Source organism: Hylobates moloch, unplaced genomic scaffold (assembly GCF_009828535.3).
Source record: "Hylobates moloch isolate HMO894 unplaced genomic scaffold, HMol_V3 SCAFFOLD_8, whole genome shotgun sequence".
Lineage (NCBI taxonomy): Eukaryota > Metazoa > Chordata > Mammalia > Primates > Hylobatidae > Hylobates > Hylobates moloch.
Genome location: NW_026652283.1, coordinates 72,585,291 through 72,613,095, shown reverse-complemented (window position 1 = coordinate 72,613,095; position 27,805 = coordinate 72,585,291). Strand labels below are relative to the sequence as shown.

The following is a 27,805-nucleotide window of genomic DNA, read 5'->3' as shown; positions in this document are numbered from 1 at the left end:
GTACACTGCTGCCTATTTCACATAGCTGTTGTTAAGTCTCCAGTACAATAAGGAATTCAGGCTGGGCGCAGTGGCTCACGCCTGTAATCCCAGCAGTTTGGGAGGCTGAGGCGGGTGAATCACCCGAGGTCAAGAGTTCAAGACCAGCTTGGCCAACATGGTGAAACCCTGTCTCTACTAAAAATACAAAAACTAACTGAGCATGGTGGCGGGCGCCTGTAATCCCAGCTACTCAGGAGGCTGAGGTGAGAGAATCGCTTGAACCTGGGAGTCGGAGTTTGCAATGAGCCGAGGTAGTGCCACTGCACTCCAGCCTGGGCGACAAAGCGAGACTTCAAAAAAGGAATTTAAAACACTTGGCCGGGCGCGGTGGCTCACGCTTGTAATCCCAGCACTTTGGGAGGCCGAGGCGGGTGGATCACGAGGTCAGGAGATCGACGACAGAGCGAGACTCCGTCTCAAAAAAAAAAAAAAAAAAAAAAAAAACACTTTGCAAACTAAGGTACTGGCCATCCTCGAAAGGGTTCTTAGCTCCACTTTCCTACCAGGGGACTCTCAGAGATGGCCAAAGGCCTTGTGGAGGCCAATTCTTTCCCTTTCCCTCCCAGCTATAGGCATCCTAAGTCTTCCCCTACTTGGGACTACAGGAAGGATGGTACTGAGACAGAGAGTATGTGACTCAGAGCTTACACAGTTCAAGGGGCAAGACAGGAACCAGACAACAAGTTTTGTCTGTTTATTTAAAAACAGAATATCATTTTATGTACAAATATGCACATATTTACATAAAATGTACATATTAGGATCTTAGATCTTCAGGCTCCACATTCAAAGTCCTAGGCTGGCTGGGGAACGAAGGATGGGAGCCTCTCCCTTAGGCCAGAAATCCAGCAGATTTCAGACTAAGAAGAGTTCGGGTACTAAATCTAGGTATTCTGGCTGAGTGTATTTGGGTGGGCCAGCTAAAAATAAACCTCACTGAACTCCGGCCCCAACCCAGAGAAACATCCAGAAGAGCCTTGAATTAGTGATCCAAAACCCAGGGGGAAAGGCAACATTCTCACCCCTAGCACCTCCTTCACCTCACCTGAACTCCTGCTCTCTTGGTCTATAATCACTGCTCTCTCTCTCTCCCCAATACCACCATTGAACAGGAGGCCTTGTCACCAGGTCCAAGCAACTCCCCAAGGTATCACAAACAATGGTGGATGCAACTTTACCTTACCCGGTAACCACGAGGCTCACATCCCTAATTCCAGACTCCACCAGCTCTCAGGTGCCCTCCCAAGGGGCTGCCTGCATGAAGATGCCTTGGAAGGAGCCCCTTTCACAATCACAGGAATTAACCCCCTGGTGTTGGAGGGGCCTCACTTTAAGCAATCCCAGTAGTAAACATTGGATAAATCTAAAGGCTTTCTTTAATTTTTTTTTTTCTCTTAGTAAAGGATTCAAAGCAGGCACAGTGGTGTACACCTAAAGTCCCAGCTACTAGGGAGGCTGAGGCAGGAGGATTGCTTGAGCCCAGGAGTTCAAGGTCAGCCTGAGCAACATAGTGAGACCCCATCGCTAAAAAAAAAATAAAAATAAAAATAAATTAAAAATACAACTAATGGAAAGGGCAAGAAAAAAAAAGAAAAAAATTAAAAGTGATTCGGAGCAGTATTCCTGCAAGAAGCTCCCGGCGCATGTATATTTACAGAAAATATATACATGCAGCAGGCCCAGAGGCCACCAGAGGGCAGAGGGCTTCTGTAACAGTTCAAGCCTCTGGCTGACCCCGGGACTGGCTGCTTCACACTTGCCCCCATGGCTCCGAAGTGGTAGGAGACAGGTTCCCTCACACCGGAGGCAGATTCCAGCTCCAGCTATGCCCGCACACCTGGGTCTGACCCACAGTCTCCACCTCTCACCTCCAACCTCTGCATCATTAATACTGCTCTGGGGTCTGAGAAAATACCTGCTTTTTCAGGCAGAGGTCACACACAGCCACGTGACACACACACCAAACCCTGACAGTGTTGCCCATGCAACCACTCAAATCCTGTGGCACATACACCACAGTTCACTTGACTCTGGTATGACAGCGTAATACACACCACGGACACAGTCACCCCTCCACACACACACAGTCAGTCAACACTCACACAGGCACACATGCACACACACAGTGACCTGCATGCATGGTGGGAGAGACTCAATTGGTAGAGCCCTCCCGATGAACAGAAGGGTTGGAGGTAAAGGTCAAGCAGTCAGTGGGATGGGAAACATCTTCCGCAAGAAATGGGGGTGTTTAAGGAGGCCCCCAAGATGAGCTAAAATCTCCCATGTCAACAGAAGGAGCCAGGCCTAGGGAAGGGAGGCAGGCCTGGGTCAGACCAGATGTCCCCGCCCATTGATGTAGATGCCATTGCCCGTGGGCTTGGCCCGTAGGGTCCCATTCTCCTGAACAAAATGGTTCATGGCCTGTTTGATGCCTTCATCCTGATCTTCCTCTTCCTCGGCCCGCCCAGAACCTGGAGACAGCAGTTCAGTCTGTGTTTCTATCTCCCTCACCGTGGTCAGCGTGGAGTAACTGCGGCCCTCGGGCTCTTCGCTCTGGAGACCAAGGGCAAAGGGCAAGTCAGGAACAAAGGCAGGGCAGCTGGACACGGTGGGGCACGGCTGGGTCATGGTGGGATCAGAGGCCAGGCACAAGCAGGGGAAACGGTTGCCTCAGAAGCACAGGGGCCCAGAGATCGGGGACCAGGAACAAGTGTTAGGCATGGGGAGAGGGAGACGGGAGAACAAAGATGTAGCAGAGATGCGGTGCTGGGCTGCATGAGCCAGGGCTAAGGCAAGAGGGACCGGTAAGGGGGCTGCTGACGCACCATATCTGGGACCAGGACAGGGGCCCGAGGAGAGTGGTGGGGACACCGGTGGGGCCGGGGGCCTCACCATCACAGAGCAGCTACTGTTGTCCTTGAGACTATCAGGGTGGCCCTCGGCTCTCAGCCCTACACTCTCCTCCGGCTGCAGGGCCCAGACACGGGGCAGTTAGAACAGGGCTCAGCCTCCTCCCCTCAGCCTCTTCCCCTCTTGTCCTCCACCAGCCTCCTCCCTACTTGCCTGTCCCCCAACCCAACAGGCCCATTCTCTCCTGGAAACAAACATTCTCATTTCCCCACTGCGACCACAAACCCAGCCTGGAAGCAGAACTGATGGTGGCTTCCCAGAGAAGGCCCTAGGCCAATGCTTAAGGGGGCCTTCTGGAGCAGCCCTAGCAGACCCAAAGCAGCTACACCCTCTCAACTCTACCCCGGCCAGCCCCAGCTGTGAGTCAGTGGCTGACCCAGCAGAGAGCTGTGCTCCTGGTCTGCAGAGGGGCCCAGGCACAAGCAGACCCCAATGCGACCACACCCCTGCATGCATACACCCAACCTTGGCACACACCTGGCTCCTGGGGTCCGTGTGATGAGAATGCAGCCTCCGGATGGAGTTCTCCCTGGTCAGGGTCAGCTCCTCCTCACTGGGAAAGACACACCCTTGTCAGGAGCTGAGGGTAGTGGCAGCCTCCCAAGGTGAGCCTATCCTGGCTGAGCCTAGTGAGACAGGCCTGGAGGGTGTGGGTGCCGTGCTGGCCCTGCAAGTGTGAGTGTGTGGCTGCAGGTGGCGGTGTGGCTGAAGAGCATGTGTGTGCTGTGTGCGTGTGCATACTTGGCAACATCCAGGCACATGGATCTGACCCTCACTAAGGTGGAAGGATTGAGTGCTCCATCTGTGCTCCAGACCCTTAGCTCCTTCTCAGCCCTGGAAAGACCCCACCTCTAGTCTGAAACTCCTCAGTTTTCAGCCCACCCAGTCTCCTCGGTCCTGGCCCACCTCCTGCTATCCTCTTCTTTGTTCCCAGCTTAGTTCTACCCACCCAGGAGTGCCCAGTACTCACTATTTCTGGGTCATCTGCTGGGCCTTGCGCTGATGGTATCGGGACATGAGTACCACCACCACCACCAGAAGGCAGAACAAGAGTGCAGCGATCACACCCACCACCACCACCGAGGCTGATACTAGGTCCACCTGCTTCCCAGAGTCTTCCTGGGGGTCTGCTGGAGACAGGCCACTGTCTGAGGTGGAAGCCTGCAGCCACAACCCACCCCAGACCTCACAGCTCCCCCGCAAAACATCTAAAACCACACCTCAGTTTGATTGTCTGCAAGACACACAGCCCAGCCCCCTCTGAATAAACACTTTCCCAATTCACTGTCTCTGTCTTGCTTCCTGCTGCCCCCACCAAGCCCTTGGCCCAGGTCCCTTGTCCCTTCTGCCCCAGTGCTTACCAAGAACATCCACAGTGACCTGAGAATCCCTCGCGGAGAACTCATTGCTGACATGGCAGACGTAGATGCCGCTGTGCTCAGTGGTCAGTGGGGGAAAGCCCAAAGTGTCCCCATCCACTCGTACCCCACTGGGCAGAGGCCCATCCAGCCTGGAAGACAGGGAAGCTGAAGGGTGCTAGCCGGGAAGGGCTGAAGCCACCACCACCCAACGTGTCCAGACAGCTCTCCACCCTCCACCCCCATGACGTCACCCAGAGCCGCCGGCTGTTCCCACGGTGCCCCTCCCTCCACCAGGCAGGTCTAGGCAGAGGTCCTTTCTCCCTGCTGCCCAGCCTGACCTGGGCACCCCACACACACACCCGGGGATGATCCACACGTGTGCCATCTCACATGCTTCCACAGGCATCACGTCATCCAACACTAGATACCAGGTACACATGTTATAAAGTCCACACAACAGGACACTCCACTCCTAGCTGGGTGTAGAGGTAATTGGAAAATGTGACTGCCTGCTCCAACACCCGTGACGTTGCATGGCAGGATGCACAAACATAGCCCCAGGCACAAGGCCACATGCATCGCTCATATGCTCACATGTGAGAACATGCCCATCATGGGCTCACACACATGTGTACCCAACCTCTCCCTGACTCTCTAGATATTTCAGACCTTGGAAAAAGGCCAAGGATGCCTTGAGGGAACTGGAGGTAGTGGGTGTTTTTGAGGTGCTAGCAATATTGTGGTGGTTATAGGAGTGTTGGCTTAACAACAATTAGAAAAAGACACAGCTGTCTTGTGCATTTTATGCACTCACATAAATAGATAAAATATTAATATCGAAATATTGTGTTATATTTCACAATTTAAAAGTTAGACAAGGCCGGGCACGGTGGCTCACGACTATAATCCCAGCACTTTGGGAGGCCGAGGCGGGAAGATCACCTGAGGTCAGGAGTTCGAGACTGGCGTGGTCAACATGGTGAAAGCCCATCTCTACTAAAAATACAAAAAACTAGCTGGGCATGCTGGCACACACCTGTAATCCCAGCTACTTGGGAGGCTGAGGCAGGAGAATCTCTTGAACCGGCAGGCAGAGGTTGCAGTGAGCCAAGATCGCACCACTGCACTCCAGCCTGGGCAACAGAGCGAAACTCCATCTCAAAAAAATAAAAATAAAAGACAAGGGCCGGGCATGGTGGCTCATGCCTGTAATCCCAGAACTTTGGGAGGCCAGGGTGGGCAGATCATGAGGTCTAGAGATCGAGACCAGCCTGGCCAACATGGTGAAACCCTGTCTCTACTAAAAATACAAAAATTAGCTGGGCGGGGTGGTGCGCGCCTGTAATCCCAGCTACTCGGGAGGCTGAGGCAGGAGAACTGCTTGAACCCAGGAGGCGGGGGTTTCAGTGAGCCGAGATCATGCCATGCACTCCAGCCTGGAGACAGAGCAAGACTCTGTCTCAAAACTAAAATAAATAAAATAAAAGACAAAATATTTAAGGGCTTATCCATTTATTCCCTACTAATGACCATGTATCTTAGATTCCCTGGGCAAACCAATAATATTTGTGTTCTTGTATAATGAGTATAATAATACAAGAGATCTGAACACATACCCCAACGTATTTGGGGGCTCAGAATATATTGTCTCATTCCATAGTGGTATATCCTGGTCCTGAGAGGGGAGGAACCTAGTCTCAAGTTAAGCCTTCCCCAGGCTTGGGCCCTTACCGTGTCCAGTTGTATGAGGGAGGGGGCTGCCCTTCACTCAGGCACTTGAGCATAGCTCCTTCTCTGCCAACGTGCCACAGATTTTGGTCTTCAAGGCCCCTCACAGAGGCCTCAGCAAGGACTGGAATGGGAAGTGGGAGGAGAAAGAATGGGAATGATGCCTTTGATCATGTGGTGCCTCAAAGTGCCCTGTCCCCACCCCACCCTTCCTGAAATACCCTCCCCTTGCCCTTCTCCATCCTGCTCATCTGCTGCCAAACCTAGCCTAGCCCCACCCTGCTGACAGCTCCTGGCCACACTGTTCCCTCACCTCTCTAAGCTCAGAGAGTTTATATTGGTTTACCTGTACAATGAGACCAGAAGTCCCTCAAGGTAGTGATCCATCAAACATTTTCTGGATGTCTTGTGTTGCCTAGCATAGTGCTAGTCATAGAACAGGTGCTAAATAAATGTTGCCTGATTCTTCAAAGGTGTAACAATCCTACTAGTTCATTCATTTCTTCAAAAAACATTTGTTGAGGACCTACTTTAAGCCAAATGCTGAAAACAGTCTTATCCCCTCCAGAGGCTTGAAATCTAATACTGGGAAAACAATATCTACCATTTACCAAGCACCTTCAATGTGCTAAGCACTGTGTGAGTTGCTCTGCGTTCATAGTTTCTATTTCCCATCAAAACCCTCTAAAGTTGGTATGAGTTATAAATAATTATACCCATTTTGCTGATGAAGAAAATGAAGCCTAACAAGATTGAATAACAGCTGCTAAGTAGAACTAGGGCTTGTCTAAGTTTATCTATTTCCAAATCCTAAACTAATATTTTAGAAAGTGCTTTCAATTCCATGTTTATAATTGATTCTCCCAATAACCCTGTGAAACAAGGCAATCTCCTTTGTAAAGATAAGGACACAGAAGCTCAGAGAGGTCTATCCTCTGGGATCGGACTCCAGGTCTTCCACATTTGGACTAGTGCTCTGTCACATACTATAGCCTCCAGGACCCAGGCTGGCCAGCCTGGCATGGCTCAGGGACCTATGGCATCTCACCTATCTGCTAAGAACTCCTTGGGCCTCCCTACCCAAGCATCCAAGTACTTACAGGACACGTGGAGGATGTGGGTGATCCTTTGGTCCTGGAGCAGGCCAGGATGGGACACCACACAAGTCAGTGGCTGCCCATTCATGCTGCGGCTAGGCACCAGGTGGAACTCTGAGGTGACGGCAGCAGAGCGGGAGTGCTTGAAGGAACGGCTGGACGTTGTGCCTTTGACCTCTGTGTCCCAGGTCACGCTGGGGGCTGGGCTGCCCTCAGCTGTGCAGGAGGCTGCCAGGGTCAGGCCCTGGCCCTCTTCTAGTGCTGGACCAGGATTCAGTGAGGGCAGGGGAGGCACTGCAAATGGGGAAAGGCAGGGGTCACGGGTCTGCACAATCCCTGTCAGGAGGCCTCCACTCATCGCATTTCAGTCTTGCGCAAGTACAAACTTTCAGGCCCCCTTTCCTTCTCTTATTTCATGGAGACGCAGATGAATGGTAGAAATTCAGGTGACTTTGTATCCTTCTCTACTGCGTGAATTTTTTACAATGAGCATATGTCATTTTAAAAAATAAAAATAATGAAGTAATTAAAAACCTAACCAGATATCATCTACCTAATAATAACCACCATCTAGTAAGCATTTACTATGTGTCAACTATTATGCTAAATACCTTATAAATGTTATCTCAAATTCTGTCAACAAACAGTGAGTTAGGTATTATTATCTCTATTTTCCAAATGAGGAAACCAAAGCACAAGGAAGTTAACTGACTGTCCCAAGTCATCAGCTATTAGGTGACAAAGCCTAGATTTACACTTGGGTTTTTATTTTTACTCCAAGGCTGATGTTATTAACTCATATGTGAATAAAGGGAAACTATAAAAACCTTTATTTTATTTATTTATTTATTTATTTACTTTTGAGACTGAGTATCCCACTAACGCTCAGGCTGGAGTGCGGTAGCACGATCTCGGCTCACTGCAACCTCCACTTCCCGGGTTCAAGCAATTCTCCTGCCTCAGCCTCCTAAGTAGCTGGGATTACAGGTGCGCACCACCACACCCAGCTGATTTGTGTATTTTTAGTAGAGATGGGGTTTCACCATGTTGGCCAAGCTGGTCTCAAACTCCTGACCTCAGGTGATCTGCCCACCTCAGCCTCCCAAAGTGCTGGGATTACAGGGTGTGAGCCACCTCACCCAGCCAAAAACCTTTATTTTTACCTTCAAAATATTAACACAGAATGGAAAAGACTTAACTTGACCATAAGTCCAGAGTTCACCACAAGTGCCCACAATATAAAGTGATGGTTTAAAAAGTGAATGTGGCCAGGCGCGATGGCTCATGCCTGTAATCCCAGCACTTTGGGAGGCCAAGACGAGCGGATCACGAGGTCAGGAGATGGAGACCATCCTGGCTAACACGGTGAAACCTTGTCTCTACTAAAAATACAAAAAAATTAGCTGGGCATGGTGGTGGCCGCCTGTAGACCCAGCTACTCAGGAGGCTGAGGCAGGAGAATGGCGTGAACCCAGAAGGCGGAGCTTGCAGTGAGCCGAGATCGCACCACTGCACTCCAGCCTGGGCGACAGAGTGAGACTCTGTTTCAAAAAATAAAAAAAGTGGTTGTGATCTCAGACCACATTCACTGAAGGTCCCTATCAAGGAAGGTATTAGCCCCACTGGTCGTGTATGGCCACACCACACCATAGCTGGGCCTGTGTCCACATTCAGGACCCACATTGTAAAAAATACCATGGAGCACAGGATGGTTAAAGAGGCTTTGAAACTGTCTTTGGTGGAACTGTGTCAGGGACCAGTAAGTTTAGCTTGGAGAAGAGTAGATTTGGGTGGGGCATGACAAAGGGCCTCTGCTTTTGGAAAGGTGGTTGTGCAGAAAAGAGAATAAGCCAGTGCCATATTGCCACAGGGCAAAAGTAACAGAGGGAGTTTCATGTCGTCGGAAGGAAGAACTTCCTAATAAATGGATTCTTCCCCAGCTTTTGGGCTTACTTGGAGAGAATTTCTGGATTGGGTGCGAGGATAGCTAGCTGCATGAAGCTCCCTCACCTGAACACGACCCCACTTTTTATTCCTGTTCTACCTCTGCCCCATCTATCTCTGCAGTCCCCATCTCTGCTTCCCCCTGCATCCACAGCAGCTCAGACCATACCCAGAGATCCCCACTTACCCAGCACTCGGAGCCGCAGCCGCGCCTGGAAGCTGCCGGCGGGGAAGGTGCTGACCCGGCACTCATACTCGCCCTCGTCTGCCTGCACTGCGTTGCGCAGGAGCACTGAGCCGTCCAGGGGGTCGCGTGGGGGCGGCGGCTGCTCCACGCGGCCCTCGTAAGCCGGGCTCACATGAAGCCCGTATTTGGAGTGCAGTAGCGCTAGTTCCTGGGCGCCTTCGCCCGCGTCCACCCGAGCCCACGCCACTTGCCCCACTTGCTCGCCGGAGTCCCCTCGGTAGAAGCAGGGTAGTTTTGCGTCCTGGCCCAGCACCACAGTTACCACGTCTGAGGTCTCCAGCTCACCCGCGGGGCACCGGCCTGCAGGGGGCAGAGAGGGACAGCCACCATTCGGGGTGCTGCCAGAGCTGGGGGAGCACAGTCACAATGATAATGACAGCAAAGGTGGCCAGAACTCCTGGAGCATTTTGTGCTTGCAAAGCACATTCAGTTCATTACCTTATTAAATCTACAAAACATTCCCAAGAGATAGGCGTTATTATCACCATTTAACAGATGAGGAAACTGAGACCCAGAGAGAGGAAGTGGCTTGCCTAAGGCCACACAGACAATTTATGGAAGACTCACACCCTCTTGCAACCTAGGATTGTACCCTGAGCAGTTGCAAGGTGGGAGGCTGTAACAGAACAGGAAGACCCAGCCTCTGCCCTCAGGGAGCTCACAGTCATCAGGGAAATGGAATTTATGCGCAAAGAAACAGGGAAAGCCATGAACAGACTTTCAGAGGAGGTTCAACCCACCAACCAGGAAAAAGTGGATAGTTTCAGAAAATGTGGCCGGGAGCCACGGCAAGAATCCAAAACTGTTGGTGTCTGGAATGGGGCACATAGGGTAGGAAGGGTCTATTCAGTAGGCCCTTTGGAACATTCTTTTCATGGCTTGAAGATGAGATACCTGGATTCCCACAGCGCAGGAAGTGTTCCATGTGGGAGGAAAGGCATGAACCAAGGCTCAGAGGCAGGAATGAGCAAGCCACTAAAGACAGAAAGGGCCCAGGTCAGAGGCCCAGAGAGATGAGATCAGGGCAGACACACAGCAACCGGGTCAGAATTGTAAGCCATAATCGGAGGACAAGGGACAAAGGGCTAGTACAAAGGACTAGTATTTTGCATATTAATGAAGCCCTCAGGGATTCTGGAATCAGAGCTATCCATCATGTTACCTTATCTGCAAATAAGGATCCACTCCCTGCTCTCATGGGACTTGAGTTCTGCTCAGGAGCAAGAGATACATATGGAGACACATATGGAAACATGTGATGATGGTTTCTGATTTAGTGCTCGGGGTGTGTTACAGGCCAACCGTGGGATGGGGCAATCACTATGGGACTGAATCATTTGGGAGGGCCCCATACATGAGTTGGGTAGGATTAGGAGGGAGAGAGGCCTGGAAAGGCATTCTAAGTCAGGGACCACGGTGAGCAAACACCAAGGAGATGGAGAAGGTGGCTTGTTTAGGAAGCAAAGAGGAGAGGACCCAGCCTAAGACAGGGTGTGTGTGTTGAGCAGGAGTGGAAAATATGGTTTGGGCTGGGTGGGGCCAAATCACTGGGGAACTTCCATACCAGCAAAGGAATTCAGACTTGATCAAGAGGAAATGGGGAGTCACTGAAGGTTCCTTAGCCAGGGAGTGCCATGAGCAAGTGGTGAGGGGCAGTCACTGAAGGCTGCAGCTGCAGCCTGGGTGCAGTAGCGCTAGGGTGGAGAGGAGGGGACAGTTCCAGGGGGAGATTTGACAGGGATTTGGTCACTGACCAGAAAGAGAGATGAAGGAGAGGAAGGACTCAAAGGCAGCTCCTAAATTTCTAGGATGAGTAACTTATGAGGGAGACAGGGCCTGAGGATGTTCATTGTTGGGAAGAAAATAAATTTGGAGTCATGGAATCAAAAGTGAAATATGGGGATTGGGGCCTGGGGGCGGAGCAAAGGAACATGCTGGGATGGCAGGAGCTCCTTGCCTTGGAATGCGTGCCCCAGCAACCCCCAACAGTGTGTTGTCCCTGCCTCTGCCCAGCAAGCCACACACCTTGTTGTTCCTCACCTCTGCTCACACTGTACCCCCTGCCTGGAATGCCTCCTCCCTATGTCTGGTAGCGCCTACTCATCATTTAAGACTCTGCTTAGACATCATTTCCAGCAGGAGTCCTCCCTCCTCCCACCCCCACCCCAGGCAGCATTAGGTGCCCTTCTTCTGTGCTCCCCAGCACCCTGCTTTCACTCCTGTCACAGCACTTTATCCCTATTTTCTGGGCCTCACATCACATATGGAACCATTGTTTCTGATTTAGTGCTCAGTGGTATGTGGGTTCCGTCAACATTTATTGACCAAGTGAATGAATGAACAGGTGAATTAATAAATGAGAGAGACAGAAGGAAAGTATAGAATGAGGAGGAACAGGCTGGGCACAGTGGCTCACACCCTAATCCCAGCACTTTGGGAAGCTGAGGCAGGCAGATCACCTGAGGTCAGGAGTTTGAGACCAGCCTGGCCAACATGGTGAAACCCTGTCTCTACTAAAAATAAAAAAATTAGATGGGCGTGGTGGCGGGCGCCTGTAGTCCTGACTACTCGGGAGGCTGAGGCAGGAGAATTGGTGAACCCAAGAGGTGGAGGTTGCAGTGAGCTAAGATCATGCCACTGACCTCCAGCTTGGGCAACAAAGCGAGATGCCATCCCCCCCCCCCCAAAAAATGAGGAGGAACAAGCATTGGACAGGCCAGGGAGGAACATTACATGGTAACCTTGGGGTGGAGGCAGGATAGGCTGGGCTAGCTAATTGGGTTCACTGCCAAAGGGAGCACCTCCAGACTGGACAGAGGAAAAAAATAGGGTTGGAAGGAGGCAGGCATGGAGGGAGGAAATGAAGCCCCACCAGAATGGATCAGAGAGTTTTAGTGAGGCAGCACATAGAGCACAGGAAGGGGTTCCTGTGGCCCTGCTACCAGAAGGAGAGGGAAGAAGGATGCTGTTAGGTGCTGAGAGGGCCCAGATGGGACAGGATAGACCTGCAGGGCCAGATACCAGGGCCCTGACCTGCGTAAGCTAATGCTGGTCCCACCCAGCCCAGCCTGGGAGTCCAGCTAACCACCCGCACCCCTCCCAGGCTTCTTCTCCTGCTGGCACTGGAAAGAACAGGGCTGCCAAGGAAGGGCTGTGAGTGAGCTTGGGAAGGGGATCTCCAGCACAACATATCCTCTGCTTCAAACGCTGGTGTCTGTGAAGGTCACAGGGATCCCAAGACCTGCCCCATTAGGACACTCAAACCTTTCTAAAGACTATTTCTGAGACAATATCAGATGGCATATTTTCCATCCCTATTCCTATACTAGCCAACCACCTGCTGCCTCCCCACCACTAATCACCTATATTTCCCTTGGAAAATACCTTCTTAGGGTACAGCAGGCATTAGATACCCAGCGCATGCCTGAATCTCAATCCTCCATGTTCTCACCTGTGAGTCCACGATCCCCACCCCTAGGGGACAAACTGAAGCTTCACAGACCGAGGAACCCAGTAAAACAGGAAATTCCCTTCTGGATATCTCCCACAGATCCTCATTGTTCTAAATCCACTATTTAGTAGGAACATCTCAGCCTGAGGCAACACCCTCCTCCAGCTGCGTACCCCCCTACCACCCTAGGGTACAAGAGAAGAGAAAATAGAATTTGGGCCCTAGAATCCCTGTCCTTGGCTAAACAGACCCAGAAGTCCAGGTTTCCAGGCCAGGGCAGGCCAGGACTGCCTCCTCCTTCTCTCCTCCACCCAGTGTCAGCCTGGCGTCAGCATGATGATGTCATCAGACCAAAGGAGACACATCGCTTGCCTGGTGAGTTCACCTTGCGGGCATGTGGTGGCCAGGCCAGGCCAAGCCCACAGACCCTTCTGTTGCAAATTGTTTACTGAGGCTGGTGGACTCCGGCTGGTTGGACACTCCTCCCTCTGACCCTCTCACCCCTCCTCCCTGGAGCACCAGGACGCTGGTCAGGAGCCTTGGTGACTCAGAAGCTGCCTCACAGCAGCAAGCCTAGCCACAGCCACCACCACCTTGCGCAAGGGAGAGAACAGGCCCAACTGGCCAGACGGGATCCCTGCCCTTGGCCTCCCCCACCCTGGCCAGGCCCCCACGGGCCTCTTTGGAGCCCAGCCCTTTGTGTACCCCGCCCGCTCCCAGACAGGCCCTCCATTCCAGGTTTGGGCTGGCTGTTCCCCACCCTATGCCTGGGTCTCAACTTTCCTTTCTATGTGAGCCTGGCCTCTGATCTCAGGAGGGGAAACTGAGGCTGGCACTTGCTGACACCCAGCCATCAAGAGCATCTTTAAGGAAGTATCTTTTCTTTATGAGGGGCCTTTCTCCATCAGTATTCCCTGCTGGGACTTACAGGTGTGAATGTAGGGGATCCTAGAGGTGGGTCTGTGAGAAGGAGGAAGGGACTAAGTATGAGTTTTTTGTGTATGGGGAGCTGTGGCTAAGGGCCTGGCCAGTCTTAGTGCTGGTTCAAACGCATGTGAGGCTATCGCCTTGCATAAACTGGTGGGTGTTTGGCACATATATGTTTTCATATCTTATCTTAGGGGCGTATACGTACTTACTTGTCTGTGTCCAGAGGGAAGAGCTGTGTATCAGTATGTGTGAATGTGTGTGCACACATGATTCCGTGTGCGTGTCACACCCTCTGTATGCATGGAGTGCGTTCTTCTCTCGCGGAACTCTGCACACATAGTAAATATTTTGCTGTCGGTTTATCTTGGCTTCCACATGTCTCTCTGTCTCAGCTGCCATTGGTCAGTGGTATGTGGCTGTAGCCTTTGCCTCTGCATCCTGCCTGGAATGTTACCCCAGCATCCTTCCCCACCTTACCCCAAGACCTGAAGACATATTCATTTCAGGCTCAAGGTGGAAGTACCCAGAGATGAGGTCACTGTCCCTCCAGGTGATGGGAACTTGCCATTAAGGACTCCCCAGCAGAACAAAACAAATGTTCCCTCTCCCCTTGCTCCTCAGGTTCCTACTAAAAGGACTCCCACCCTTCTCACCACTACCCCCAGCCACTCCCCTGGGCTCCTCAGCAGCTCTGGCCCCCCAAGGAGGCCTCTCCCTGGGAATCTCTGTCAGGGCTCTGCTGCTGCCACCACCAGAAAAACCAGCTCTGGCTCCAGGCCTGGGTAAGGGTTGTCTGGTGTGGGTTTGGGGGAGGTGAGGGGAATTCTGCCTGGGGCTAGGGGGAGGGGTCCAGGCTGTCTAGGGTCTCATGCTCCTTTGTTAACTCCTGCCTCCCCTTACCTGATAGCAACAACCTCCACCTGAGAGCTGGAGTATGTGGGTGAGTTTGGAGTGAGAAAGGACCTGGGAGGGACGCACCAAAGCTCCCCATCCAGGACAGGTGACACAGACAACCCAGCAATCCCCCTTCCATCCACTCTTTCCTCCATAACCTTGGCCTTGGAGTGCTAAGGAACTTTAAAAACCAGAAGATTCCCTCTCCGCCTTCATCCACCTCCCTCACTTACCCCCCATTGTCCTAAGCCCCCCAGCTTAGTGAGAGCTTCCCAGCCTGGGCATAACGCCCACCCACAGATTAGTGTCTGGGGAGGAGGGCCACACAATCACAAAGGGAGATGAGAACAATGGGGAGGACAGGCCTTGAGGCAGCCCCACTCTGGCCCAGACACAGCTCCCAGCACAGATAAGTCCCCTAAACCCCCCGGAGCCAGAGTCTGAGCCTGGCTGAGTCACCACAACAGCCACACTGTGGGTGGGAGAACCAGGATTCAGCTTCTCCCAAACTCCTGAGATCCTAACCCCTGCTCCGCACTGCCCCTCCACCCACCATGGCCAGCTCTGCCCCATCCCAAATCACAGCCTCAACTCCAGCTCTCAGGACACACCAGATTTAGAGGGAAGGGGGTGGGGGTGGCCAGAAAACTATGAGAAAACCTCCTGAGGCCAAAGGCTTCCTGTTCCAGTGAAAGAGTGACCTCAGCCGCCTTCTCCACAGCCTTCCTTCAGGAGGCATGGCAGATGCCTCCCCAGTTCTGAACTTCACCTCCTCTTTTTTTTTTTTTTTGACACAGAGTCTCACTCTGTCACCCAGGCTAGAGTGTAGTGGCGCGATCATGGCTCACTGCAACCTCAATCTCCTTGGATTCAGGCAATCCTCCCAAGTAGCTGGGACCACAGGTATGCCACCATGCCTGGCTAACTTTTTTATTTCTTGTAGAGACGGGGTTTTGCCGTGTTGCCCAGGCTGGTCTCAAACTCCTGGCCTCAAGGGATTCACCTGCCTTGGCCTCCCAAAGTGCTGGGATTATAGGCATGAGCCACCAAGCCTGGCCCCCTCCTCATTTAGATTCTCTTCCCAAATTAAGACCCTAGGCTTCTCTACTCCCTTCCCTTCTGACTTCGTTTCCCGCATCACCTCCATCCCTTCTCTCTGCCTAGACTTCGGTCGGAACAAGTGCAAGTTTTTGCAGACTAGAACATCCAATCATTCTCTCCTCACTGGGCTTTTGCCCCAAAGTAGCTAATCCCCATTCACTTTGCCTAGAGGACCCCCAGATCCTGAGGCTGTGGTCCGGCTGATGGAATCATGAACTCTAACCTCCTCATCTCTGTAGCTAGGGTCTCCTTGGCCCGGCCTCCTTAAACACTAGGGTGGGAACAAGGTCACTGGGGTCACAGGGCTTCCCTGGGATTCTCCCAGTTCTCATCACCTCCCTTGCTGGCTTCCCCGGGTTTGGGTAGGTCCTATAGGAAAGGGCCTGACCCCCCTGTAAGCAGGAGTAGAAAAGTAAGGATGGGCCCCTCCCTTTCGAGGAAACTAACCTCAGACAGAAAGCTGATCCTAACCCCCAGAAGGCAGACCTCAGAACGCAGAGCACCACTCGCCCTCTGGTCCTGCAGAGCTCCTGAACCCGACAAAGAGCTAGGGACTAGGATCCTAAAGGGCGGAGGGGTGTCTCGTGGATTTGGGTCCCTCAGCCCCAGGGCAAGAGATGGGGAGGGAGAAGGGAGGAGACCTCACCCGGAAACTCAACCCATTAAGGAGAGACAAAGAGCTGTGGTGCTGAGGCGCCTCCCAAGCCTGGGCTCCTTTCCCTGTCAGGGGTGGGGCAGGGCCCTGGGGCTCAGAGCTCTAATGTCCCAGGATTTGGGTGGGGGGTGAATTTGCAGTAGGGCCAGGAAGGCAGTATCCTGGGGAAAGGTACTCTGGTACCCTCTGAGAGATGGGACCAGAACCCTTTCCTCCTCCTACCTCCACAGCCAGACCCAGTGACCCTTCCAACACCCCAGCACCCCACTTCAGCCAGGTCTGGACCATCACAGAGTCATCGTATTTCAGAGCTGGAAGGTCAATAGAGATCATCTGGTCCTAGCTCTCGGTCTACTGAAGTCTGGTTTCATCGCTGCCCAAGATTACCAAATAGATTAATAGCGGAAACGGGATCTGGACCCGAGCCTCCTGACTTCCCAGTCCAAGGATTTTTTCAGAGACATGAAACATTCCAGGTTCCCGGGAGCCATTAAGGAGAGTCTACACACAGAAAAGCCAGAATGGGGGTGGTAGTGGAGGTAGGACCATCTGATCCTCAGGCTAGGAGTCTCCAGCCCCCAGAGCAACCTCAGCTCTGTGCAAGTTGTAGCTGCAGCAGCAGCAAAGTGGCCTCCTACCAGGTACCAGCTTCCTGGGGCAATCTGGAGCCAGGCTTCCTCCCTTACTGTCAGGCATTGCATGATGTCTAACTAGAAGGGGGTCTCCTTTCCCCTTCCCTGGGCTTCTCTTAGTAAGAACAGTTTTGCCATCATGGAAAAGGAAGGCAAGAACCATGTGATGCAGTCACCATTGCATCTCCAGCATCTAGTACCCAGGCTGTACCCAGTGTGCACTCAAATGTACTATTCTTCAATGAACTTAGAGTGAGAACACCAAGACACTAACCCTGGTTATGTTCCTAACACTGAGCAGAGGTAATCAGGGATTCCAGACATAGTGACCTGGCCTGGGGGCTGTGAGGGACCATGAAAGGGAAGGGCTACACTGGCTTTTCTGGGGGTACTGCTGGAAGCTGGGGGTGGGAGAGAGAGATTGGCTCCTCAGTTCACAGTCAAAGGAAAGAGATGTTTGTGTGTGTGCATGTGTGTCTACTCCTAACATTGAGTAATCTTGCAGATCTCACTTGCCTCTCTCAGTTTTTTCATCTGTAAAATGAGAGAGTTGGAGTGGTGATCTCTTTGATCTCTTCCAAGTCCTGAGATGGCATGACTCCACTCTTTAGGTGTGGGTAGATCCCACAGGAAAGTGACTGCTGGTTCCCCAACTCCAGCAACTAGGCTCCACCTTTTTGACCTAAACAAGTGAGAAGGATTATCTGGAAGACGGGAATTAAAACACAGGTGGTAGGGGACTGTGAGGGGATGGCAGGGGTAGGAGCTCAGTATCCTATGACTGGAGGCTGGGCCCATGACCTATAATAAAATCAGAGTTGGAGCAGCCCATACCTCCACCAATCCACACATCTAGGCCTTTTTCCCCTCCTCAAAGCTTTGGCTGGAGATGGAGGTAGGGGAATCACTGCTAGATCTTGCTGGGCAACAGAGGCTCCCTTGCTACTGCTCCTGGGCCTGAGAATCAAACTATCCTGTCCAGATCTGGCCCTATCTTTTGAAGGAGAAATATTTCTGTTACTCATTACCGTAGGAACAGCCTATGGAATCCCACTGAGGTCTCACTGTGCACACACACGGACACACACTCTCCTCCACTCTGAAGATTATACATTCCTATAATTCATATTTGCTCTATATGCATTAGACAGACAGGAGGTGAGGAGTAATACAAGGCATCTAGTTAAGAAAATGGGGGAACAGGAGATGAACAAATGAGGACCACACCCTATCTAGAAGGTTCCCTACCTTAGACCCCCACCCATCTAAACCCCCTTATTACCACCCTGGCACCTAATACTGTGCCCAGGGAAAGGGAAGGGTCGGAGTGACAGGCGTTCTCAGCTCTCCTATAGTCCCCAACAGGTGCCCCAGTCCTGGTGCTCTAGAACACCATGGAGAGAAGAGAAGGAAATAGAAATCCCCCATCCATTCTCTAGGCATCAGGCTTCCTGCACTCTGATGACTGCAGAAACCAGCTGAGCCCTGAGTCAGCCCCAGTTCCAGGCAGCCGTTCCAGAGCCCAGGGGGTAGGCCAAGGCACCTCCAGGAAACCCTGTGGTGAACAGGATCCTCACAAGTCCCACCTGCCTGCCCACCTGCACTGGGTCACCATGTCTATTTCCCAAGACAGCTCAGGCCTAGGCAAGGCTTAGTGACCCCCAGACATAGTGACCTGGCCTGGGGGCTGGGAGGGAACATGAAGGGGAAGGGCTATACTGGCTTTTCTGGGGGCACTGCTGGAAGCTGGGGGTAGGAGAGAGAGAGACTGGCTCCTCAGTTCAGAGTCAAAGAAAGGAGAATGTGTGTGTGTGTGCGTGCCTGTGTGTCTATGTGTTTGTGCATGTGTGTCAGTGCCAGGTTGGGCTCAGAAGCAAGTGTCCTGATGGTTCAGGCAAGTCCTACCTGTAAATGATGCCATCAGTAGCAGCAGCAGCAGCCAGGCCTCAGGCCCCCACGTCTCGGCTCCCAGGGACAGGCGCATGGTTGAAAGGCAGACTGCCCAGCGTTTCTGAAGTTCCACCGAGATCTCCCTGGGAGCCGGCTGCAGACTTGAATAAGGAACTAACCCAGAAGGCAGGAAGCTGCAGAGTTCTTGCCTCTCGCACTTGGGTCTCCACTAGGGGACCCAGCCCCGGCCCTGTTCTACCCACCCAGCCGTAGCTACCCCCAAGAAGCCGTGATCGGGAGCTCCGAGCTCCCCCAGAGCTACTTCCCACGCTGTGGCCAACAACGACGGCAGAAACCTGGGAACCTGCTCAGCAGGTCAGAACAGGTGCGTCTCTGGGGGCTGGGCCTGGCACGGAGACTCAGCAGCCACCGCCCCCATGGCCTGGGCTAGCTAATGGGCGCCAGGGAGGGAGGGAAGGAGGGAAGGACCTGGGTGGGGTCGGTGGGGTCCCATCCTCAGCTCCAGGCTTTACCTGCGAGTATGTGGAAGGGGCTATGAAGGGAGAGGTAAGGGTCAGAGCTAAAGGAGGCCCAGGGCACCAGGCCAGGCCAGGATGAACAGGGGCAAGGCCCTTGTGGGTAGAAAGGAACCCAAGCATCCCACACCCCAGCTAGCCTTGCTACCTCTTGGGGGCCTTGACAAGTTCCCGGATCTCCTGGAGGGTCTCAGCTTTGGAGCCACAGAATCGGAGAAGGCCAGAACTGAGGAAGGAGTCTGTCAGTGCTGCGCTGTATATTTCATTCTTCAGATGAGAAAACCAAGGCCCAGAGAAGGGGAGGGACTTGCCAGAGGACACACAACTTAGTCTCATGGTTTGCTCAGACACCTCTATCCCTGAGGTAGGGAAGTAGTTCAAAGACCCCTGAGAAAGAACTTACGTAACTCCTCTAACTCCAACTCCATATAGAAGAAGCCAAGGAAGTGGCCAAGGAATTAGCCCTAGGGGTTCCTGGCTTCCCTATCAGGGCCCTCTCTCAGCTTCAATACCTTGTTACCTGGCCAGGAGTCCCAAAAGCTCAGCAGCACAACTCAAATGGAGAGAGGTTCCTCTCTACCCTCTCCATGGTCATTTTACCCAGTTTACTCCAAGGTCATTGGACAAGACCACATGTCTGGACTTTGCAAGGACAATCTTAATTTCAAGTACTCTGGCCCTGTATTCCTATAAATACATCCTTGTCAGACCATGTGTTTCCATTCTGAATGCAGAAAAAGTGACCGCCAAGTTACACAAAACCTTACTGCTCTCCCTGGGATAGCCAGAGGGAGAGGGCATATTCTGAGCCCACTGAAAATTTAGCGAAGGGGAGGGGCAACATCACTTGCAGACTAGGGCTAAAACCAAAACCAGGTAAATATAGAGATAGACGTGGGAGAAGAAAAAAATATAGGTTAAAGTTTTGCAATAGGACCCTTCCATCTGGAGAAGGCAGAAAGGAGGAATAAAGAAGCAGTAAGGAAGAGTTGTTCTATGTAGATTTTCTACCACCACCATCCCCACCAACCCTACCTGTCAAACTCTTATTCATCTTTCAAAGCTGACCTCAAATGCCACATCTTCTTGAAGCCTTCTCTGCTCCTCCCACCCCAAATTAATCTTTCTTCTATTCTTCCTCAGCCTTTGCTAGTCCTTTTATTATAGCTTACGTGCTCATAATTTGTGCACATCTTATCTCCTTAACTAAATTGCAAGCTTCAAGTCAAAAAAACATTGATTGAGGCCTGCTGTGTGCCAGGGAGTCAGTAAATGTATTAAATTGCGGGACAGGGCAAGAGTTGTAGCCTGTGAACTCCTTGAAAGGTGGGCTTGTTTTATAATCTTATCTCAGTTTTCCATGCTAGGACAGGCCACAGAATTTCATGGGAACTGACTACATTTTGGTGAAGGCATGCATTTCTGAATAAATGAGTTGTCTGGATGGAAAGGGTGGTGAAGTAGGATCAGTAAAGCAGAGATCCTGACTGGCCGTGAGTTACTATCCTGAACTGGGGTTGTGACCTGGACTTTACTCCTGTCGCTGGACTATGACCCCAACTCTGGCTCTAGATGCCAACTGTCAGCAATGACCACGGCAGTGACCTCTTCTTCAGGGGCTATTTCCTGCAGGTCAGAGGCCCTTAAAGGCCAGGCCGGATGCCAGAATTCCCCAGTTTCTCTCCACCTCCAACCCCTTCCCTTCTTCAGGTCCCCACCTGTGCCAGGGGAACAGCCCCACCCAGATGATGCTTTGAGATCCACTGTGGCAGGGGTGGAGTAGGGCCAGCGGGAATGGGAGGGGGAGCATCCCGTGTTATAATTATCACACCTTGGATCCTATCACGTGCTTTCGGAGGAGCTGCTTTCCTTCCCACGGATTCACCCCTCCAGGTACAGGAAGCCACAGGAGAAACTGAGGCACAGGAGTGGAAAAGCAGTTAGTTCACAAGATGGATATCCAATCTCCTTCAGCCTATCCATTCACAGTATACCCCTGTGAAAGTGCTACCAGTCAGAATGTCTCTGAACCCCTGGTTGGGCCCCTTAATCACTCACCCTGAACTCTGGCCATACAGAGCATGGAAGGGAGGCAGAACTGTCCAGAGGTGGAGTTAGGGTATGGTTATACTCATTTTTTCATGGGTATGATGCAGCCTTGCAATAGGCTAAGGGCACCACAGGGCCTGAGAGGGAGCACTGGAGTCCAGCAGCCCACTCCAGGCCTTAGATGGAGGTAGGGATCTCTCTCTCTCCTCATTTCACAAATACCTATCTCAAGTCCCTCTGTCCCCTCCTTCTCCTCAGCCCTGTATGTCTCACAAGGGCCATGCTCTTGGAGAATATGCCCTCAAACTTAGGCCTTTCCTACCCTCTCCTAGGATGAAGGCTGGGGAAGGCATATTCTAGGATTGAGGCTGGAAGGAAATATTGGATGAGGAAGATTTTCTTTCTTTTTTTTTTTTTTTTGAGACGGAGTCTTGCTCTTTCGCCCAGGCCAGAGTGCAGTGGCGCGATCTCGGCTCACTGCAAGCTCCGCCTCCTGGGTTCACGCCCTTCTCCTGCCTCAGCCTCTCCGAGTAGCTGGGACTACAGGCGCCCGCCACCGCGCCTGGCTAATTTTTTGTATTTTTAGTAGAGACAGGGTTTCACCGTGTTAGCCAGGATGGTCTCGATCTCCTGACCTCGTGATCCGCCCACCTCGGCCTCCCAAAGTGCTGGGATTACAGGCGTGAGCCACCGCGCCTGGCCGGAGGAAGATTTTCAAGACCAATGCCTGGTATTCTGGTTCGGTTCTCCCTTCCATATTGCATTCCCATTCCCCACATGCCTCACTCCTACCCTCCTCCTACCCACATTGTGGGCCCTAAGAATGAGAACAATTCAAGCCATGATAGTGTCTTTATCATGTGTGTTTGTCTGAGTGACGTTGCTGCGTGTGCGCCTGCACCCATGCATTCCTTCAACAGACATTAAGTGAGTGCCACTATGTGTCAGGCTCAAGGGAGGAGACAGAGACGTAACACATAGTCCCTGCCCTCAAGGAGCCCTCAATCAGGAGAGGCAGACACAGAAACAACTGTAACATGCTATATCCCACCATCAGGTGTTCCCTACGCATCTCTGTACACATACATGCTATGCACATATGTGGGACTGTCTCTGTGTGCACAGCAGCGGATGTTCTTCATGATCTGCATGCATCCAAGCATCCGCTTATACCTGTCTCTGTCCCCATGACAGGCTGCACGCCTCAGCCAAACCGGTTGGAGTGGGTTGTGCTGAAATTTTTGTTTGTGTCAATGGGACTTGAGGTGAGTCAGAGAGGGACAAGGATGGGTGGGGTGGTGTGGGGGAGAAGAAGAGTGAGAGTGAGGGTCAGATTGAGTGGGGGAGGGAAGGAGTGGGCCCAGGTGGGAAGGGGTGGGAGTGAGAGTGGGGTGCAGGAGGATGAGTTGGGGGTAGGAGTAGATGAGAGAGCTCCTTGGTGAGTAATATCCTGTCTGTCTGCAGTGAGGTCCCAGGTCAGAGAAGAGTCAGAGGCTGGGGGAGAGTCCCTTGTGCTTAGGGAGAGAGGAGGGTGAAAAATAAATCAGAGCGGAACTAGTTGGAAGCATGAGTGTGGATAAAATATTTGTGATCCATTTCTGTACAGCTTTGTCTCTGTGATAAGCTATTCCTGATCTGCTCATTGCAAACTTTCTGCAGTTTGTACAGAAAGGTGTTGGGGAGCTGATGACGTGGTGAAAGATTACCAATATGGGCCTTGATCTCACCCCCCAGGACCAAGGCTTCAAAGTCACTCCTCCTGCTCCTCCCTAGGATCACCCCCGCTCCATCCATGGAGGTATGGGCATACCCCCATACAGAACACAGGAGCTCCAGCAGCTTTTCTTCCCCTAGAAAACACCTTTACTCTCCTCCAGATGGAACTTCACTATGCTCAATATTAGGATGGTGGCCTGTTGTTTTCTAGGAAATTACATCGAAACATTGCCATGTGCTATGTTGTTCTTTACCTATCCTGCAGGCCCACCGATTCCCCAATACCCAGCCCCCAGCCCCATCCTTTAATGATAATCACATTTTTTGTTTGCCTAACAACCCTTGGAGCTCAGGGGGCTGAATTTGCTTGTTCCTCGAGGGCCCTAAAGCTGGAGTGTGCCATCCAGGGGAGGAGGCAGCTAAATGCAAGGCATGTTCAGGTCCTGTTTCTCAGTAGATCCAGTTGTGTACAGAGTCCCATCCTCCTTGCTCTCACCCCATGAACTTCCCAAGTTTCCATGAACACTCTACCACGAAATCCAGGACCAGAGTTTGGGTTAAGGGACAAATGTCTTTATTTTGACACTAAGACCCCACTGTGGGGAAATTCTACTCCCTGAAAAGGCCCTATGTATTGAAGCTCACTCAGGTCCTCATCAAAAATTGAGACCTTATGACTATGCCCGGGGACCCCAAACTGGTGCTGTAGTTCTAGAAAGCAGCCAAAGGGAAGAAGTCTGGCCATTTCTGGAAAGTTCTAAAGCTCCTTGCAGGAAAGTCAGATGGCTGGCTCTGGTCAGCAGGAAAAAGGGGGCAGTAACCCAGAGAGAAAAACACAAAAGTCGAAACAGTGAGAGACAGATCTCAAGGCACAGTGAGAAAAATGGAAACTTAGAGACAGAAAAATATACAAATGCTCCTTGACTTTTATGGCAGGGTTATGTCCTGATAAGCCCATTGCAAACTGAACATATAAGTTGAAAATGCATTTAATATACCAGTCGCTAGCCCTAGAAACTATCAAAATTCAAGTATGGGTCCTACCGAACACGCTATCATTTTTGCATCACGGTAGTTAAAAAATTATAAGTTGGGTCGGGCATGGTGGCTCACACCTGTAATCCCAGCACTTTGGGAGGCTGAGGCGGGCGGATCATGAGGTCAAGAGATCGAGACCATCCTGGCCAACATGGTGAAACCTCATCTCTACTAAAAACACAAAAAATTAGCTGGGCTTGGTGGTGCGTGCCTATAGTCCCAGCTACTCAGGAGGCTGAGGCAGGAGAATCGCTTGAACCCAGGAGGCGGAGGTTACGGTGAGCCAAGATTGTGCCACTGCACTCCAGCCTGGTGACAGAGCAGGACTCCGTCTCAAAAAAAAAAAAAAAAAAAAAAAAAGAAAAAGAAAAATTGTAGGTAGAACCATCGTGAGTCAGGGATTGTACTGGAGACACACACACACACACACACACACGAGTTATTGAAGGGGAAGAATTCAAAGAGACAAAGTGGCTGAAGTGGCCAAGACAAAATCTGAAACAGAGACAGAAGGACCCGAAGAGAAATTTCTGGATGCCATGATTACTCAAGTCCTTTCCTCTTCTGCCCTCAATTCCCACCACTCAGCAATGACCCAATGATACTTTCCTACTCAACATTGCCTACTCCCTCAACAACATAAGCTCCTCCCCATCCTTATCCCACCTCTCCATCATTCTCTAACTTGGCCGATTACCACTCCCCTCCACCCTAAAGCCTGCTTACAATTTCACCTTTCTCTCAATCTCCTTCTAGCTCATATCCAGTCAAGGGAGCTCTCAAGATCTGACCTCGTGCAGTCTCTTTGCCTGGTCATTTCTCTGTCCTTTTGTCCCTGTCTTTATTCTGGCTGAGCTGAGAGCAAAGAGTCAGAATTGGGGCCAGGATGGCATAGGGCCAGGAAGTCAAGCAGCCAGAATGAGCTGTGTGAGAAATAGAGAAGGGTCAGGGTACAGCAGAAGAAGAGTCAAAGAAAGGGCCTGAAGGATGGGGACAGCCTGGGAGACATGGGCAGAGGGAACTATGGGAGTCTTGAGTGCGACTAGGACCCTTTGGTGCAATTGTTGGTCTTTCTTTCTTTCTTTCTTTCCTTCCTTCCTTCCTTCCTTCCTTCCTTCCTTCCTTCCTTCCTTCCTTCCTTCTTTTCCTTCCTTCCTTCCTTCTGTCTTTCTTTTTCTTTCTCTCTCTTTTCTTTCTCGCTCTCCCTTTTCTCTCTCTCTCTCTCTCTCTCTCTTCTTTCTTTCTCTCTCTCTCTTTCTGTCAGCCACCCAGGCTGGAGTGCAATGGCACAATCGCGGCTCACTGCAACCTCAGCCTCCCAGGTTCAAGCGATTCTCTTGCCTCAGCCTCCAGAGTAGCTGGGACTACAGGCATGCACCACCACAGCTGGTGAATTTTTTATTTTTATTTTGGTAGAGATGGGGTTTCACCATGTTGGCCAGGCTGGTCTCGAACTCCTGGCCTCAAGTGATCCGCCCACCTGGATTACAGGCATGAGCCACCACATCCAGCCCAATTGTTGGTTTTCTGTATGTACTGAATAATGCTAAGAACCAGAGATGGTTCCAGGGTCAGAAAATGGGGTTAAGGAAGGGAGAAGATAGAGTAAGAGCTTTGTGAAGGTTTGAGGCAGGGGGGCATAGATTTGGGGCTAGGACAGACGTCTAAGGCTAGGTAGGAAGCTGGGTGCTTGCTTGCTAGAGATCACATAGACTCTTGGCCAACTGAGACAAAGCCAACGTCAGAGGATCACATCAAGATTACAAGACTTTCAGGATATCCAGTCCCTGCTCTCATTTCTGGACAGAGGTTGTCCCTGGATATTATTAGCAGGTGAAAGCAGGTTCACAGCCCTGTCTACCCTTTTCCCTGTCTCTCACAATTTTCTCTCAGTTCCCCCTTTCACTTATCTTACTGCCCTTTCAGTTTGTGTATCATTGACAAGGTCGTTATAGACCACTGCAGATGCTGTCCTGCGGTGTGAAGCATGTGTCATACAAGTCCAGGTTGGCTGGTTTGCTTTCTTCCTCTCTCTGTTTCTCTCTTTCTGGCTTCTTTTCTCCCTGCTCCAAAATATAGATTTGGTTCAAACTAACCTAAGAAGGTAGGAGTCCTAGGCAGTTCCTCTCCCAGGGTCTTGGGATGGCAAAGCAATGGACAGATGCTTCCAGCTATTAGGAGGAACTGGAAGCATCTAGGTACAGAACTGGAGAGGGTACAGCCAAGGAGTATGTGAGGTTCAAGCTCTATGTCTAACTAAGGTGCCTACTGCTAAGGACCCAGAGTCAGAGAGGAAGCTGGGAGAGAGGAGCTGGAAAGGCCCGTGGGGTGGGGAGTTCCCATTTCTATCCAGGAGAGGCAGAAAGTAAGTCTAACAGAACAGCCAAGACTTAGGCAAAAGCAAGAGCCTAAAATGGATATATAGGCCAATAAGGTTTAGGCAAAATTGCCCCACCCCCAAGGCAAGCCCTTGCCTAATCCTAGGAGTATGACAGATCTGAATCCAGCTGTTGGGAGGTGAGCCAGTGAGAAGCCTGAGGGAAAAGACTGACTTTTAAATTTCAGCCAAGGACAGTAAAGGTTAGTGATTTTTAAGAGATTCTTACCATGATTTTGGAAAACTGAGAATACTGCCTGTCATACTCAGGGAAAGCTATAGTTGGGAGGGCAGAGACTTTTAAAGCTATTGTTGAATCTTGGCTTTAAGGTACAGGTGGGGAACAGGTCCTGGTAATCTTCCAATCTCTATAACTGTGCCTTTCCTGCCCATGCCATCCCCATGCTGAGTACCAAGAGTTGGGAAGAGGAGGAGAAAGCCCTGCCGTGCTATGAGACCCTGCATTACATGCCCATCCTCACTGCAGCTCTGGCCACTGTCTCCTTTCTTTATTTCTTTTCTTTTTTTCTTTCTTTCTTTCAACAGGGTCTCACTATGTTACCCAGGCTGGTCTTGAACTCCTGAACTCCCGGCCTCAAGTGATTCTCCTGCCTGGCCACTTTCTATGGTCTCAGTATGTCAGGTACGATGGGGAGCAAGGTGATGTGTAGAAACCAAAGGCCACAAGTAGCAGTCATCATTCCCACTTACAGCCCAGCCCCAGAGGACACAGATCCTGTTTTTGCCCCACCCCAGCTGTGTTGGGAGGAGAATTCTGTCTGTATTTCCTCCCTCAGCTGAAACCAGAAAGCTTGCATCTGGGCCTCTTCAGTTATCACTTGGTCCTGGGGGACAGAGTTAATATCTGGAACCTGGCTTAAATAAAAGATATCAGGGAAGGGTAGGAGTCTGTTTTTCTCATTTTCTCACTCTTCCCCCACTTCACCCTTCTAAGGCTGCGTGGGTTCTCTCTCTTTCTCTCTCTCTCTCTCTCTCTCTCTCTCTCTCTGTGTGTGTGTGTGTGTGTGTGTGTGTGTGTCCCCTGAGAGACTGGGTTCTGCTACCCTCTAGTGGCCAGAGCTGAAAGGACTCTCCCACCCAATCAATTGGGACCTTCAAGCCTTTGGGAATAAACCAACAGCCTATTTGATGAATGACAAAGCTGAGAAGGCCTAGAGAGAAACAATGCCTTTGAGGGTCACGGGCA

The 27,805-nt window shown here is 51.4% G+C and overlaps 1 protein-coding gene and 2 long non-coding RNA genes across 4 annotated transcripts in view; 2 read left to right on the top strand and 1 right to left on the bottom strand.

Moving 5' to 3' along the window:
- Positions 1-27,225, top strand: part of LOC131384146 (uncharacterized) — a 48,893-nt gene extending 21,668 nt beyond the window's left edge. Inside the window, exon 3 of one of the 2 annotated variants that reach the window (XR_009214713.1) lies at positions 27,145-27,225. This is a non-coding gene — a long non-coding RNA (uncharacterized LOC131384146). Of the gene's footprint in view, positions 1-3,886; positions 4,025-27,144 lie in introns of those variants that run through there. The other variant, XR_009214712.1, reaches the window with a different exon arrangement.
- Positions 723-19,232, bottom strand: NECTIN4 (nectin cell adhesion molecule 4). Its single transcript, XM_032161225.2, has 9 exons — positions 18,898-19,232; positions 9,270-9,629; positions 7,142-7,432; positions 6,045-6,165; positions 4,314-4,462; positions 3,923-4,079; positions 3,430-3,505; positions 2,935-3,009; positions 723-2,595 (listed from the first exon to the last, which is right to left on the bottom strand). The coding sequence occupies exons 1-9, from the start codon at positions 18,974-18,976 to the stop codon at positions 2,371-2,373; spliced, it is 1,533 nt and encodes a 510-aa protein (XP_032017116.1). The 5' UTR covers positions 18,977-19,232; the 3' UTR covers positions 723-2,370.
- On the top strand, positions 13,512-20,404 carry LOC131384148 (uncharacterized). Its single transcript, XR_009214715.1, has 3 exons — positions 13,512-14,492; positions 14,618-14,710; positions 16,591-20,404. It is a non-coding gene; the product is annotated as an uncharacterized LOC131384148 (long non-coding RNA).
- Positions 27,226-27,805: the final 580 nt, after the last annotated feature.